At 35.9% G+C, this 16,897-nt stretch overlaps 2 protein-coding genes across 3 annotated transcripts in view; one reads left to right on the top strand and one right to left on the bottom strand.

Moving 5' to 3' along the window:
- Positions 1-4,450, top strand: part of LOC114531688 (ras-related and estrogen-regulated growth inhibitor-like protein) — a 17,168-nt gene extending 12,718 nt beyond the window's left edge. Inside the window, exons 3-5 of the mRNA XM_028553301.1 lie at positions 1,676-1,752; positions 2,453-2,648; positions 3,251-4,450. Of these exons, the coding sequence (XP_028409102.1) occupies positions 1,676-1,752; positions 2,453-2,648; positions 3,251-3,507 (530 nt within the window). The 3' untranslated portion in view covers positions 3,508-4,450. The remainder of the gene's footprint in view (positions 1-1,675; positions 1,753-2,452; positions 2,649-3,250) is intronic.
- Positions 4,441-16,897, bottom strand: LOC114531686 (sn1-specific diacylglycerol lipase alpha-like). 2 transcript variants are annotated; one of them, XM_028553299.1, is made up of 15 exons: positions 16,837-16,897; positions 15,998-16,123; positions 13,922-14,082; positions 12,964-13,372; positions 12,103-12,247; positions 11,864-11,935; positions 11,625-11,749; positions 11,244-11,391; positions 10,508-10,591; positions 9,929-10,093; positions 9,616-9,827; positions 9,251-9,323; positions 8,474-8,679; positions 6,400-6,665; positions 4,441-5,564 (listed from the first exon to the last, which is right to left on the bottom strand). In XM_028553299.1, the coding sequence occupies exons 2-15, from the start codon at positions 16,090-16,092 to the stop codon at positions 5,518-5,520; spliced, it is 2,208 nt and encodes a 735-aa protein (XP_028409100.1). In that variant the 5' UTR covers positions 16,093-16,123; positions 16,837-16,897; the 3' UTR covers positions 4,441-5,517. The 2 variants fall into 2 exon arrangements, with proteins under 2 accessions (XP_028409100.1, XP_028409099.1); XM_028553298.1 differs by lacking the exon at positions 16,837-16,897 and adding an exon at positions 16,301-16,666.

Genomic DNA, 16,897 nt, shown 5'->3' with positions numbered 1-16,897 from the left:
CTAAATATTACTAAAACAAAATTTATTATATTCAGACCTTCAAATAAAAAACCCAAGCATGAAGTTAAAATTACCATAAATAATATACATATTGAGCAAGTCAAAAGTACAAACTTTCTAGGTATTATCATTGATGAATGTCTGACGTGGAATGAACATATTGAAAAGGTATCAAAAAAAATCATTAGAGCCTCCGCTATAATTGCAAAAATCCGACATTTTGTCAACAGAAATTCAATTAAGTTAATTTACTATGCGTTAGTCTATCCATATCTTATTTACGGCAACTTGATTTGGGGTAACACCTACAAAACCAGGATTCAAAAAATAATGAATATTCAAAAAAAAATTGTACGATTAATGACATTTAAATCGTACCTGGAACATTCTGAGCAGATTTTCAAAGAGTTAAGCATCTTAGATGTCTTTAAATTAAATCATTATTTAACTGCTATGTTTATGTTTCGATATCATCATCTTAAAAATCTACCTGAAGAATTTGATAATTTCTTTGTGACCGGTAATCAAATTCATGAACATAATACGAGAAACTCATCAAAGATTCATAAGCGGTATAAAAGAACAAATTATGTAAAACATACTCTCTCAAATAATGGAGCTGATGTGTGGAATTCACTAGAATTAAAAATTAAAGACATAAACTCTCATAGCGTTTTTAAGAGACATATTAAAAAACATTTTTTGCTAAATACAGCATAATGGTTCTGAAAATATTCTACTTTTTATGTATATTATCTAGGAACTCGTAGCATAAATGTATTGTGGTATTCTATCTTCTATTGGTATTATAATTAATTTTTACTTTATCTTTCTTCTTTCTGTAAATAGTAGTACTCTAAAAATTATTTTGCTGATTTTGCTGATTTGATTGTACATATATGATTAATATAATTGAACTTTAACTAGGGGCCTAAATTGAAAAGCCTGTCAAGGTTTCTAGTAGGTCTCTAGCCCAAGATACTATAGAAAACTTATTAACAGGTATAGATGAAACTGTACATAGGGGAAATAATAATAAAATAACACCTGTGGCCGAACTCTACCGTCCTAACTATCTTCCGTCTACTGATAAGACACGAGGTCTAATGCCTGGCAGGATATTTACTACTTTCTATTAATATAGCAGCTGATAAGGTTTTTTTCCGCGCGCATGAAAGTCAGCAAATTGCATTTAGAGCAAGAGTTCGTTTTTTTTCTCCTTGTTTTTTTCAGTCTTTTTTTGCCAGGAGGTATTTTAAATTGCCGCTCTAATTAGCAATTGACCATAGTTTATTTCTCGGTTAACGTCAGAACTTATTTCTTATGCAGTCACCCAGATTTTTGTCTCGACAATTCAATCTACTAATAATCCCTGTCCTTTAGGGTTTGGCGACTTTGGTAGCCAGAGTGTGCGGTTACTGAGGCATTGAAATAAATCTTTATGAAACAAAACAAGCACATGATATTGCTGGAATGACTAAACCACTACCAGGGATCATGTTATATACTTATTTCAATACCTCAAAGTGATTTCAACTTTCGTTTAATCTCGGCCAAGCGGGATCAACTAAACAATCCCATAGTTGTTGTTAACGAGATGGCCGAGGACTCAAACTTTGGCTGCTATTGTCTCATAATCGGTTGACTTTCACTTATTTCACCGCTCGTTTTGTAGAAAGAATATACTCGCGAAAAATATCATTGAGCAGTCAGGATATAACATTTGAAGTACGAGATATTTCGTTAAAGAAGGTTAGTGTGTGAAAAATTAAGTTAATTATCGGTAGGACATTTTTTAATCAGTACCATTATAGAGGTGATGTATTTGTCGGTTGACCCTAAATGTGTAGCTACAAAGCCAATAACAGGGTCTGTCCACCATCCAGTTAATCAGTTACAGGCAGTGGAATAACTTCAAGGCGACAAACTTGCAGAGCCCCTCGTCGAGTCCAACCTACACTCGATTCAGTTAAATTCCCTTATATATGTGTGGTAGTATTTCTATATGATTAATATTAAAGGGGGAAATTCCTTTTTTGATCAGTGTCAGGGATTATATTTTAGGATTTATTTCGTAAGTACCCATTTTGGCTCCTCACCACTGAAGAATTCTAAGAATCCGTCGATGTAATCATAGATTCTTTATATGGGCCTAACTTTCTAAGCCTCAGACTGACAAATCACTATAGCTTGAAGATAAGCCAAAACTCGAATGGCCTGGTATTTCAAGAGTAAATGAATCTGAATTAATTCACATGCACTAAACATATGTTTATAACTTGAAAACATCATTGTTCAATTCATGATTAAATGTTTCAGCTCGCCTGTTTAGCTCCTGTTTGATAAACTGATGAACTTCACCGATGTATTCGCGATAGAAAACATACGGTATTTCGTCTATTCGTCTTTAAAAGCACAATTTGAGCCTATATTATACTTTTTTCTCATCAAGGTAGAACAATCGTCGTTAAAAGATGCCAAAGGCATTGCCTGGGGAGAAGGATTTGCAGTAACATATTCTATCACGGACAGAACGAGTTTTAACTCAGCATTACAAATCATCTCCGCGATACATGAACAAAAGAAAACGAGGGATGTCGTTATTGCTTTGGTTGGAAACAAAAAAGATTTGGAACATTTTAGATCAGGTGAGCTTCTTCACAAACGGCTGGAAATACCAATGCATGGCAATGGGGTCGATTGTATAATTGGCCAATCAGAATCGAGTAATACGATTTAACTACGGAAAATGTGATTCAGAGTTTTTTACAACCTTGCATTGATGCTAATAATTATTAATCATTCAAATTAGCCTCTGATAATTAGGTCATAATCGTGGTAGGTTATATTTTAGCAAGAGACGCTGACAAAAATATAGATTCGTTCAGTCTCCGGCAAAATAAAATTATCTGATGTACGTCTGGGTGGAATATCAGCAACATAGTGAACCAGAGGGGCACCTGGAGATGTCACGGGGTACCGCTGTATATCTGCAAACAGTGAAACAACTTATGAGAGCAATGCATGATTATCCGCGACGAATGAATGTTGCATTCCCTTAGTTTGGTTTGCAACGCTAAATATTCATATGTTCACGTTTAGCATTTATTAGTTTCTCTTTAAATTAATTGCTTCATGGTCTGTTAACATGAATATATGACTATTAGCCCCCCACCTATAACGATTTTTTGCGGCTACTGTGATGGTTTGGCTTGTAAAACTGTAATCTTAACCTACTTTCTTTCTACAGTCCCTCGAGAAGAAGGTAACACAGCAGCACATCAATTAGGATGTCTATTCTTTGAACTGTCAGCCTCAGAGGAACTCGATAACGTTCGTTCTGCTTTCTCGGCGATACTTGAGGGAGTCCGACGAAGAAAATTACGCTGGAAACCATCCGTTAAAAAAGTGAACTCTTTACCACGAACAAAAAAGACGAACGTTCGCTACTTAAATGTATTCTCAAAGTTAAAGCACGACAAAAAGCGACAGGTCTCGTTAAAATAGCTCAAAATATGGAAACGTGGGAAATGTCACCATTCGGATCGGAAAGCAATCAAAGCATACAGAGATGAAAACCAGAAATAATGTTCAAATAGATGCCCTTTAAATAAACCCTGATCTGAAAAATAGAACTGGATTCTGAGGGCTCAATTTCAAACCAGAATTGCAACCATGTAGAAGTAACTAACATCTCTCTTACTCCTCCTAAATATATCTCCAACATCAACCTTCCAACTCAAAAAGTAGGTCTTAATTTATACGTGTATATATATTAAAAAGGTACAAGGTGGAATTTTGTAAATACAATAAGAGTAATAAAGCACAGCGATGGTTTTAGCAGTTATATTATTTAAATAAATATGTATTCATTTTGTAAATCATAATACAAGAATACGACTTCAATGTATATTGTTAGCTTCTTAAATCTAGTGTTTTTCACCTGGTTATGTATATCTTGGATGATGCTTACATATATATTAATGGCCACAATGTTGAAAAGAAACAAGTAAAGTGTATTAATTAACATCTTCTAACTTCAAATGATCTAACCATGTGTCACTCCGTGACTGTACATTTTTTTTAGAAAATTGTTCTGGCAAAAGGCGACAACTTTTCAAACACAGACTATCGCCTGTATTCTAAAAGCTCACTAACACTCAAACTCATTGAGTGAAAGACCTCAGTCTTCTCATAACGTTTCCATAACGGTATTTCCACTGAAATAGGAACTTGGATCTTTCCACAGATTAATACAGAACTTTCTCATTAATCAGTGATAACCAAATTTCAATGTCATACTCAATGAGTGTGAGTGCGAGTGAGCTTTTTCAACACAGGCGTATAAGTAACCATCATAAAAGAATATCCAATATACACTTCACCTTACTAAATGTTAACAATGTCAATGTCAGTAATGTTAACGAAAATTATAATTTCAATTGACTGAAGCGGGTCATTTCTCAAAATTTTTGTACAATTTTTATATATCATTATATTTACCGTAGCTTCATAATTTAAACACATTACTTTAATTAGTTATTCTATTTCAATTTCGATGCAAAAATAACACAACTTTATATTTTATGAACCTTTCTTAATTTGAAAGTTTCAATTTGTTGATAAACACTTTAAGTTGCCCGATTTGGGACAAGATTATAATCAACAAGACACCTGGGAAGGTGGGGAAGTGGGGGGGGGGGTACATGGCATGCTCGTAAACACACGCGTGGAATGATGCATCACGATTATGGATCAAGGACTCCGAGTTACTCACGTTTGATCCTTTCAAATTTTCACACAAAAAAGGGAACCGTTTGAGTAGGGTCTACATTTAGCAAGGAAACTGATCAAGCGAAAGATTAGAAACCCGGTATTATTGGGTCGATTTCCGGCCATTTTTAAGATAATTTTTAGATAATGTTTCTTTCACATAAATTCACATCGTGAAAATCGTGAAAAGCGAAATGAATTATTATGAATTCTTATTCTGGCTCCTGTATTGCATTAATAACGTATGACCTGTTCTCGGAACTCCAGAGGCCTCTCTCCAAGAGTGTTGTTCACATTTCTTTGATCAACTGTACGTGCGACTATACCCCGGATATTTACGCGGGCATTTTAAAATTTAGTCTACGAGCACGCTAACAATTTGGGTCTTGTGATTCTTCCCGTAATTCCTCAAATCGCGACAATGAATTATTATATTCCTCACTCTGAGTGCTTGAACTGCGAGTTGATTAAGTGTACGCATTCATTTTTAACCTAATTCATGGGTATTTTTTTACAATTATGAATTTTTAGGTTTTTCAAACGAATCCGAGCTATCAAATCATTTCATCAGACATAAATAAATTATACTATGAAAATCTTCATATATATATACATACATACAGATCATGATGGATTTGATTCACTGATGGAGGGATTTTCACTCCACGAAAGGTGGGGTTTTCACCCAAGGGACTTTCGAAACGACAAACTTCAATTTGGTTTGACCAAATGAGAGCAGTACATTCAAACAAACGACAAGTCAACATCGCCAGGCTGATCGACAATGGCACCTTGGAGTAAAGAAGCAACATTATTATTTAAATTTTCATTGGCGTACATCCAGGGATGTATCAGCACTTGCAAATTAGTAGTAAAAAAGATGACAGCCGTCGGTTCATCTACAGTGTTTGCGGTTTTTTCTTTCCTATTTTCACACATTATGACCATTTACACGTGGGATCGACATACTACAATATTATTTATAATCAGGGTTTCCACAATGCAAGGAAATTTCCTTGCAATTAGCCATTTCCCAATCGAGCAGAGGACTGGGTTTAGTCGCGAACTGCAAAACATCTAGGGACTGTTTGGAGACAGGAAATATAAGTCTGAAGTAATTTGTCCCTCCAAACAGTCCATAGATGCCTCGCGGTTTGCGACTAGACCCAGTACCCTGCTCGATTGGGAAATGACTAATTGGCAACCACGAGGGAGGGAGGGTTCTGTTTTTTAACTTCTTTTCAAAAGTTCCATCCCCCTATGGGGACAGTCATATGCAAATAAGTTGTGGAAACCCTGTTTATAATGCTGAATCAACCACAAGGACAGCGAGTACCCATGGTTTTATTTTTGAATTATTACTATTGAATTTGGCCCATTTGACAAGATGGCGTTCCGAAGCCTGAAAAGGCGTCTTACGAGGGAAAACCGAAGCTAAACTAAATTTATATAGTTATCACCAACGTCTGTTTGTAGACTACAAATGTCGATTTCGATATTTAAAAGATATTTTTTAGTTTCAGGTAGTTTTCTCAAACAGCTTGAAGTGAATAAAACATTGAATACAGCTTTGATTATTGCGTACTGGCTTCTTGTATTAGCATAAGCAAGTTGAACAGTTCATACCTGTTGGTGAGTCGAGCACAGATATATAACACGAACCATTATCGCTCAAACATCGCTGTAATCCATGATGATGAGACCTACAGGGCGGAGAATATCCACTGGCTTTGTCAGAGCGAATATTAAGCCGATGTAAAGTATCTTTCAGAACTTTCAAAACGAAATCTGGCATGTGATCCGACCACATCAGACTTGAGATCAAAATCTCTTCGAAATCCTCGCTGGTTGACCAGAAAAGCTCAAATTCTTTTTCCTTGTTAAAGCAACGCCTTGTGGAAATTGAAGAAGACGCATGTTAAATTGGAGAGAATATATCATATGATAACATTTAGCGGGGACACAACAACAAGCACATAAAGGGTGTGTCATGCAAAAAAATATGCCGTAATTGGAATCTCAACGCCAGTGTAACTAATTATACTTCTGGGAATTGCAGATACGTTTTATTTGAATAGCCACACAAATTGAGTTAAAATGCAAAATATAAATATTATAATTATTTTTTTGCATTTAAATATTATAGTTCTTAAACTTTATATAATAAAGTTCGATCATGAATGGCTCAGACAATAACGATAGAACAAAGTTTGAGTGTCAAAAACCATATGCTTATTCAAACAAACTGATAAGCAAAAGATACAATCATGGCAACGAAATAGGGAACACGGCCTACAGATTTTATCAATTTCAATAAATAAGCAGAACCTTTTCCTGGTAAACTCGTATTGCTCCGATGGTCAAGTTGAATTATTTAGACAATGAGGAAGTGAAATAAAATTCTACTGTTAGTCTAATTTATTCAAATTCTTGAGCTCAGAGGTGAATGAACAACAAAAGACGGTTCATGTCTGGGACACACTGCACGTACAATAAAAAGGTACTAAAATTTTTTAAGGAACTAAATACTCTTGTGGTAAAAGAACTCGGTGAATTGCAATTCCCTGCATTTGGCAGGACGGTACTTGAAGGACCAGGGGACAGTTGTTCAAAAGCCGGCTAGCCTAACCCTGGGTTAAAGCATGAATCTTTACATCAATTTTTTTAATCTCTTGTTTACAAAGTTTTCATAAATATTTTCTGGACCGATAGAAGTCATGTGTTCTATAAGTTTTAAAACGAACAGTGTTCCTGAAGCACGTAAACTAAAATACTCGATTAAAATTTAACCCAGGCTAACCTAGCTTTGAATAACTGCTCCTGAAACTCAGCAGGGCCGTAACTAGAACGATAATTGGGGGGGGGGGGGTGTTTATTCATATATTCAGTTCTGCCCTACGGATTTCTTTTGTAAGTGCAATAGCTAACAATGGAAATCCGTCGGGCAGAACTGAACATATGAATAAACACCCCCCAATTATCGTTCTATTTACGGCCTTGCCTGCAAGGTGTTAGAAATTTAATTCCCGAACTACTGTAGCTTTGTCTCATTCTGAGTTGATTTCTAAGCAGCCGTGTTTACATCAAGTATTGTGCATGGATAGAATTAAGCTTGATTTTTGTAGACTTGGGGGGTGGCCAGAAAATCCAGCTGTTCAAAACAGGCGACCCTGATTCCCGAAGTGCGTTGTCTGAAAATCTGGCTTGAAGCTATATTGGTGTAAACACGACATTGGACGTCGTATCAGTTCTGTCGCGTCGAATGCAATCAGGACTATCAACCTTAAAAATTCCCTTTTGTTATTTAATAGAACTGAACATATATCACTTGCATTTTTTATGCACCCTGTGTATAAAAATGGGTTGATAATGAGGAGTAAAGATGCTTATCATCTCTATATCCCTATCTCAGTTGCGTCCGACGCGAATAAACTGTCAAAAACAGAAATGGGACATAAGATAAGACGATATTCACCATCCTTATCAGCTATTATCTACAGGGTGTCTAAAAAAGCGCAATCCCAGAATTTTTATAAAGCTACTTTGTGATTTAGAGCACATTTATTTTAGTTCCCTATGGCTGTTTTGCACTAGCCCAAATTTGTGCATCGAGCCGATTTTTGGGAAAAACATTTTTGAGAGAACAATTTTGGGAAGACAAACTGTAACTGAAGAGCAAAGAATGAGTTTCGGAACCTACCCTTTAATTGATTTCACTTTTGCCAGATGGAGGACTTTCCCGGGAGGATAGAAATCCGGAGTACTCGATGACTGTCGTGTGAATTCACGAAATTTCCTCTCGAGTTGATCCACGTCAGCGTCTGGTAAATGATTGTCCTTAGCCTTAGTTGGACCACAACAACAACACATCGTCGAACGCCAAACACAACGTCGTAGAATTTTCCACTGAAATAGAGAGCTTGAATAAAACTAATTCTGTATATAAAAGTTGAGCCTAAACAATGGATGTATTTTTGCATGCACTTCCTTAGTTAGCAGAGTTGCAAAAAAGCTGCGGGTATACACGGGTACCACACGTGAGGCAGGCACTATTGTGTTAGTTAACAATGCAACTAGCACCAGTAAATCTATAGTTTAATACCAGATAATACCTAGGAAGGCTGTGACTGATGTGAATGACGTGACGTCATGTGACGAAAGGATATTACAGGACTGAAGAAAAAACCGAGAACGTTGGGAAATTGCAGCTAAGATCATCCAAAAAGAATTATACTTGCGCCTCTATACGATTGTATATAACTATAAATATAGTGATTTCATAACTAAGCTACTGGGACTATCTACAAGTAACCTAAACTACATTGACAATTCGACTAGGGAGACCTGACACGAATATATTACTAAATATTTCGTTAAGTCGAACGTGTTCTTTCTATAGGCAGTAATTTATTATCGTTCAGTGGCTGTCAAGGGTCATTACAGGAGGAACGTCACTTAAATTTTAGTGTTACAGCACCTTGGGTTTCCTAGTGCGGGAAACAAGGAACAGAACGCGATCTCGTAAATCTTTGAGATTGTTTAAACTCATCCTATCAAAGAAGAGAAAGATTGAGTTTGTACATTGTTTGTACATGTTTTGGGGTGACCATAATGTGCACCACATCATAGTGTCGATATATATAGTGAGGTATAGGGTTATAGTGGGGTATAGGGTAATAGAGGGTTATGTTGGGGTATAGTAGTATGGAATTGGGTTGAATGAACTCGGCATTAATAAGCTCAACACGAAATGCTAATAAATAATACTAATAATAAATACTAATGCCCCCCCCACAAGAGTGAGCACAGAGAAAAGACCCTTGGTATGAGGGTGATGCTAACCTCGCTATCATGTCTTTCCCTATCACAACAGACAGGATGAAATCCTCAGCATACTTCGTAGCATCACTGCTCAATGTTGCGCCAGGCGGTGAATAAGCATAACAGAATAGATTGGGATATTTCTCTTTCAGTAAGATTGACAATACCGCAGCTGCACCTGCTCCCAGTGAATGACCTACGATAATCAGTTGATAGTTATTGCGTTCATTTGGCTAAAAAGGAAAATACATTTAGGATATCAGTGCACGTGTAAAGCTTCATTCGCAACGCAAATGACAAATATCTTGTTAGAAGTGGGGACAATTATACTTACAGGGCATTTATCAAAAGCTTCAGTCAATATTCCCTTGGTTTCCAGAACATTTTTCACGCTCAACGCTGTTCTCAGCATTCCTTTATGAGCATACCATTCGTCGTACATGTGACTTCGACTACAAGGGATTTTCTCCGGTTCCACTATCAAGTCTGTCAAGATATTCTGAAAAAAACCCCGAAAAGATTTCTTAGGAAGTTGTGTTCGAATTGTTGAACGTGCATAGCGCGTAAATAGCGCGTAAATAGCGCGTAAAATGTAAACAAACGTTATGATTACATTTTAAACTACCATTCTTCTACATAAATATATCATATCCTGTCAGAATATCTAACAAGATTTTAAATGTTGTGGAATTCCTTAATCACAGGGTATGTACCCTTTCTTTTGTGTAGGGCCAACGCGCAAATCCTTTTCTTACTCAAATAAAAAATCTACCGTCTTCGCATTGAGTTCTCTTTAAAATCGCGTAGTAGCACGAGTTTTATAATACCAGAAAAAATTATTTTACCAGTTACTATTTATTTACTATTTTTTACGCTTGCATTACTTGCGTCGAAAAAAGAACTACAAAGCTACCTGTAGGGAGAGAGTTCCTCGTATCGAAATGATGACAGATTTCTTTGCATGATCAACAGCCACGTAAAAAGGACTGACATAGAGCTGAAATTTATAAAAACAGATCATGATATTTAATGACTTTTAGGTATTTAATTGACTTATACATGCATTATTCATACAAGAGTACTAGCCAAAAAAATACCTCGGCAGGGTTATGCACCCAACTCTAACCTACTGTCTCCTGATGACTATTTAATGATGACAATCTCTGGTCAAAACTATATTTCACTGTCACCACATGTGTATGGTAGTACTTGGTAAAAGATTTCGGTACATATGAGACTACTATACTATATTAGAACTGAGTGCCCTTTTTTGTTAGTGCTCCCTCGCTTTCTAAATGGTTCCACGGCACTTGCTTTGGATAAAACGGCTGGTACACACACACCTGATGACTATTTAATGATGACAATCTCTTGTCAAAACTATATTTCACTATCACTGTTTCCACATGTGTATGGCAGTACTTTATATTAGAACTGAGTGCCCTTTTTTGTTAGTGCTCCCTCGCTTTCTAAATCGTTCCACGGCACTTGCTTTGGATAAAACGGCTGGTACACGGGCTAATGTACAATGTCGACGTCTTATACTGTATACTGTTTTCCATGTGTATTAGAAAAACTACAGTTTCTTAGTGGTTTTTCATATTTTACTTATAATTACGTGTATTCCGAGAATTACAAACATACTGTACCTCATCAACGAACGAAGTATAGATAATCTGGACATCTTCAAAGAAATCACTCAGTGTTTGCTTTACAGCGGAGAAATTGCACTGACAACAATTGTCTTCAAGAACTGGACCAAATTTCGCTTCTTGCTTTCGACAGGAATAACAACACCTATAAAGAAGAATGTATATATCTAAAGATGCAAAAGAAAGCTATTGTTGTTCTAGGCGAGATACTGTCATCGTTCACGTTGTGATTATTGCGTGTTACGGTTGTACTGTTGTTGTTTTTGATGTTTATTTCAGTAACGCTATCGCAATGGTAGTTTTGTCGCAGCATTTACTGTTGCTATAGGGCTCGCACCGTAGCAACTGTTGTGCACTTATTGTGTACTTATTGTGTACCTCATAGTACTGGCCAGAGAACAACAAGCACATTTCAAATCAGTCAGCAAATACACAGGCCATCCGTACGCTCCAACAGCATAGTGAGCGTAATGCACTACATCTTCAAACAAACGACATTCCTCCTAAGGGAAATCGTTTAGAATGATTAATTTATGTACTGAAAGCTACTGTTTACCATAGTAAACGATGCTAAAATGGAGAACGGATTTCATATTCTTGACCTACAGTATACTAACCCGACTTTCAATCGTGAAAGGTTTCGCTTTCCTAGTCTTCTGGAAGCTGTTTGTCACCTTTCCTTTTCCTGGCTAAAAAAGAAGCAGTTATTGAAAGAGGCAGTTATTACATGTTTATAGTACAGGGACCGGTTGTATTAAGCCCGTTTAGCTTAACCGGCGATAAGTCAACACTCTTAATAACACTCTTACTTCTCTCTTGGATGAGTCAACTTGAATGAAATTTAATGATACAGTACCTTGCATACCATTGGTAACGCATCGGCAAGACATTGGTACACGAGTCGATTCTCTTCCCTTTTTTGAATCAGTCGAAGTAAAACTAACCCAGCTGCAATATCACTTGGGACGACGTCTAAATCTTGGAAGAATTCTGACAAAGTCCTAGAAATGTAAGCTACTTTCAGTCGACTTGATGATTTCTGTTCATCGACAGCCGGTTAATTTTACAATACTTTGGTGGGGGTCAATTTGGTGGGGGGCAATCGCACTGCTTCTTTCAATAGCTTGCAAAAGAAATCCATCGCGCAGAACAAATATATGAATATGAACCTCCCAATTATTCCACTATATCACGTCCTGATTTAGACTGGAATGATAACCCACGTTACTCAATTGGCCGCCATCTTTAAAGACAACCCGAATTGAGAACCAGGCCAATCCCTCCTTATTGTTTTTGTCAGCCCGATTGAAAACCGAGCCATCCAAAACAATTCACATGAACTGGCATTTGTACTTCAAATACATCGAGTTCACTGCTTCCTTGATAAATAGCGAATTCCAGCGGTTAAGACGTAAGTGATCTGAATAGGCTATCTCAACTTTTGGAAAAAGCGGTTGAATTTGGAGTGCCACTTGAAAACGTAGGCGTTGTAAAGCGGTCAAAATTTGCGATTTGCTATTGGCATTTTAAAGAAAGCGAGTTTTACGTCTAGACTAAATTATTTGCAAATGCCGCAATTACGCGTCTTTTCCTATTCCTAGTCAAATTGAAAGTTGTCATCGTCGCATTACCATGTGCATGCTTCGTTTTCTATGTGCTTCGTTTCCTATTAGCTCCTTACCGAGGGAATGACATCATTCTATTTTAAGCTACTTACATGCCAATGAAACCATATATGCTCTGATCATTCATGTTATCGTTCACACCGGAGCATGCGCAAAAGCATTGGAAATATTCCTTCCATCTACTCATGTAGCGATCCGAGATCTGAGTTCTTATCGTGTCGTAATGTTCGGTCCGAGCGTGTTTCACCATCCGCACCCAATCCTTGCCTGCTGAATCAAAGCTACAAAACACCAACAGGGCGACGAATATTAAGAACATCCAGTTAAAAATCACTACGCCTTTTGATATCCTCCAGCCTGGACTCGATTCACATTCCTCTCCATCAATAAAAATCCATTTTAGGCCGAGCGAAAGCCAGAAAATTTCAGTTATGCTGAAGCAGAGTCGGATGTACAAAACCGTTGGTATCACCTGACGAGGCGTGTCATCCATAATAGTGCCTTTAAATGATACAGAAAAACGAAAAAATTTTAAATTTCTTGAAAGGCTACCTGCTTGATGTTTTTTTCTTCTTAGATACAGGCATCTCTCCAGGAAAGAATTTCCAGGAAATGGACACTTCTCTAATGAAGGCGCCTCTACTTCTAATGAAGACAAAACTCTAATACAGGACACATTTTTATAAGGGCTCCTCTAATGAAGACATTTCTCTTACATGGACACCTCCGTGATAAGAAACTCTTGAATAAATACATTTCTCTAAAATGGACATTACTCTAATAAAGACATTTTTCTAATGAAAGACACCTCTCTAAAAAAACGTTTCTAATACGAACTCCCTGATAAAGTCTTCTTTCTAACGAATAAACCTCTCCAATAGAGACAACTCTCCAATACGGAAAACCCTCTCCTATACCTTCACCTCTAGTCCAGCAATTCTCTAAAGCCACCGACCCTTCATTCTGAATTTTTATAACAGACACGCTGGAGGCTACTGAAATACTGTCAACAGACATCTACAATTGAACTCCTCGTTGTATTTACATTACCTTTGCTACTAAGCCAAGACACTAAGAATTCCACTAGGTTAGTGGCAAAGAGTAGTACGATGTAGCCACTTGTAAAATAGTCGAACGTCGATTCACATTCAAGGTAAGCATCTTGGTCAAATGAATGATAAAGAGCGAGCATTACACCAAGTGAAATCATCCTAGGAAAGAAAAACGTGGTTTGGGTGAAGAAGCATACTAAACATCTATTATAATGTACTGTATCACATCTACCCCCAACATGCAGAACTTAAATTTTGTGTTACATAAGCAATGCATGAGGAGGTTTACACAGTCCAAACATACAGTTCATAGGTTTTTGAAAATAGTTTACAGGCAACTTATTAAACATTGTTATCATCACATCAACCTTTGCATGGTCTACCTTCAGAAGATTACATCTAACCACTGCCCACTATTATTATTTCCCACATCCAGTTAATTAAGGGCCTCATTAAATATTATCCAATCATAATAAGACTTTGTTATTTCACAGTTGAATATTACAAGTAGTCTGATTATAATTTCATCTCATGGATATTAAGAGCTTCAGATCTGGCATGACTTAACCAAACACCACAGGCTTGGTACCCCTGTAAGCAGCAAATACTTTCCACATATAAAAAATGAATGAAGCTATATAAAATACAAATTTGAAATGAATATTTTAATATGAAGTTTTCATTAACATATTACAGAAAATTAAGGCAAAATGTTGTTACGCAAATATATATATATATATATATATATATATATATATATATATATATATATACTACGCACAAATCCAAGATTATATATATATATATATATATATATATATAATAATAATAGATATTTATAGATTGATACAGGCCGGTTTAATCTATTTTAGCATAATTACAAATTTTCATTACCTTCCATCTATGAAAATTGCCTAAGGCTAACATTACTTGTAAATTAAATTGCAAATTCTGATTGAAACAGAGATGAAACACACTAAGAACAAATATGAAATTTGGCAATGGCATCTTGTTACAAAGTGGTTAACTAGTGTTTAGTAAGCCCTGAGTTATGCACTTGTTGAACCAGAGGTCTTATACAAGCGAACAGCAATCATGATGATTTTTTTACTTCCTGTTTATACCATACTGTTTATACCTGCGATACTAGTATTTATTAAAAAATAACATGTGTTAGACCCATTCAGTGCCCTGACATTGACACAACTAGCACCTTATTAAGAGGGTTGGATAATCATACATTTGTTCCATGCTGACCTCTTAAGAATCCTTTAATAAAATGGATTATTTATTATGGTCTGTGAATCTGAATATACAAATATGCAATGCAACATAAATACTCCAGATACAAGAATATTCACAGAATATTGTAGAATATTCAGTAGAATATTCAGTAGAATATTCAGTATAAATATATAACAAAAATTAAAACTCAGTGAAACAAAAGAGGCTGTGTAATCAACACTTGTAAAAAGGTCTGGCTGAGTAAATAGGTCACAACTGGAGCCTCAGATTTATTTTAGTAATTTTTGTTGACTGTCACATTAGTATACTACTTGAAGAGCAATCCAAGACAAGGGAAGTTTAACTTCCTGAAGGTCACAGTAAATATAAGAAGATATGTATGATAATTTAATTTAAACAAAAATGACACATTCAGAGTGTTCAGGACCATATGCTCTGTTTCAACTGTTAAAGACTCATAATCTAAGACGTTTGTCAACATTGTTGTCAGTTGCTAATCTGTAATGTAACAATTATCCAAATTCTAAGCTTGATTTTTTATTAGAAATTAGTTTATATCTAATACTTCACAACGATTTGATTCGATCATCTTACGCATAACAATCCCTTAAAATCATAACAATTTTTATGAATAGAAAACTTTACTAATTTCGAATACATTGGTTTAAACAATGATTTCGTAAGCGTGTTTGATATCATTTAATACTTGAAATGTAATCTTATTTGGAACATCCCGATAACACAACTTTATATTTTTATGACTGTAATATAAATCGGAGCAAACATCTTATTTAAATATTCTTATTCTATTAACTATAAATATACATACCATATTACACGTAATACAAACGCGATTCCAAAGGGTATCACAAAATCATCACTTCCAACAACCCAGCGACGGTTAAACACGACAATTCCCGGCATTTCGACAAGGTGACACTTCGTTCTTCTCTTTCTGCCATATATAAATACAATTCAGCCCACTAAAACACTCCAAGTAATAAAATTTGAAAATATGCCTTAAACAGCTGCATTTTTTAACCACAAGATGCATTATGTGCTGTGCTATCGGTCATTTTTGTTTATCGGTTGCCCGGCATGCAATATTTATTAGTCTTGAGACATGCCGAACCTTGTTTTCATTTTGGATTAAAATTACATATTTCGGAAATAAACTTATACGTATAGCACATCACATGCATGCATACTGTAAACATTTCATCCAGGCTGACATCCACTGACATTCAGATATCTGTTGATTTCTGTCTTTCTCTAAAGACAATTTGTGTTGCATCGAAAATGAATTCGAAATTCGTAAGTATCACACTGATTTACATTTTAAAAGACAAAAGGTCACCTAGTAATTTTGACGACTGTTGCTGGTTAACGATTTCAAAACTTTTAATTTTTAATTAAAATTATTAAAACTCAGGTCAAAGAAAGATTCGTTTTAAAAAAATGGCTTGCAGTCTCCAATAATCACGCCATATCTGCACCACCTTTGTCCTCGACCGACCAGCGGTTTAGAAAAGATGAAATTATTATTACTATCTGTGGGGATTATCATAGAGTGCGGAATTTCATTCACAAAATACTTGACGCTTTTTGGACAACTTTTTTACACATACCGTCTGTCTTATGTGATGTATATGACGATTACCAATATACCTGATATATAATGTGACGCTGCAGGACAACTACATGTCTTCCCCCAAAATATTAGATCGGT

This window comes from Dendronephthya gigantea, unplaced genomic scaffold (assembly GCF_004324835.1).
Source record: "Dendronephthya gigantea isolate DGI-Jeju-01 unplaced genomic scaffold, DenGig_1.0 000074F, whole genome shotgun sequence".
NCBI lineage: Eukaryota > Metazoa > Cnidaria > Anthozoa > Malacalcyonacea > Nephtheidae > Dendronephthya > Dendronephthya gigantea.
This window is presented reverse-complemented; position numbering and strand designations above follow the sequence as displayed.

What these genes read in the sequence shown, in the direction of transcription:
- LOC114531686 (XM_028553298.1), bottom strand. An exon ending in ATATATGGTTTCATTGGCAT is followed by an intron (nt 12,248 to 12,963) that starts GTAAGTAGCTTA and finishes TTACATTTCTAG; the next exon opens with GACTTTGTCAGAATTCTTCC. An exon ending in AAAGTGAAATCAATTAAAGG is followed by an intron (nt 6,666 to 8,473) that starts GTAGGTTCCGAA and finishes AATTTCCACAAG; the next exon opens with GCGTTGCTTTAACAAGGAAA.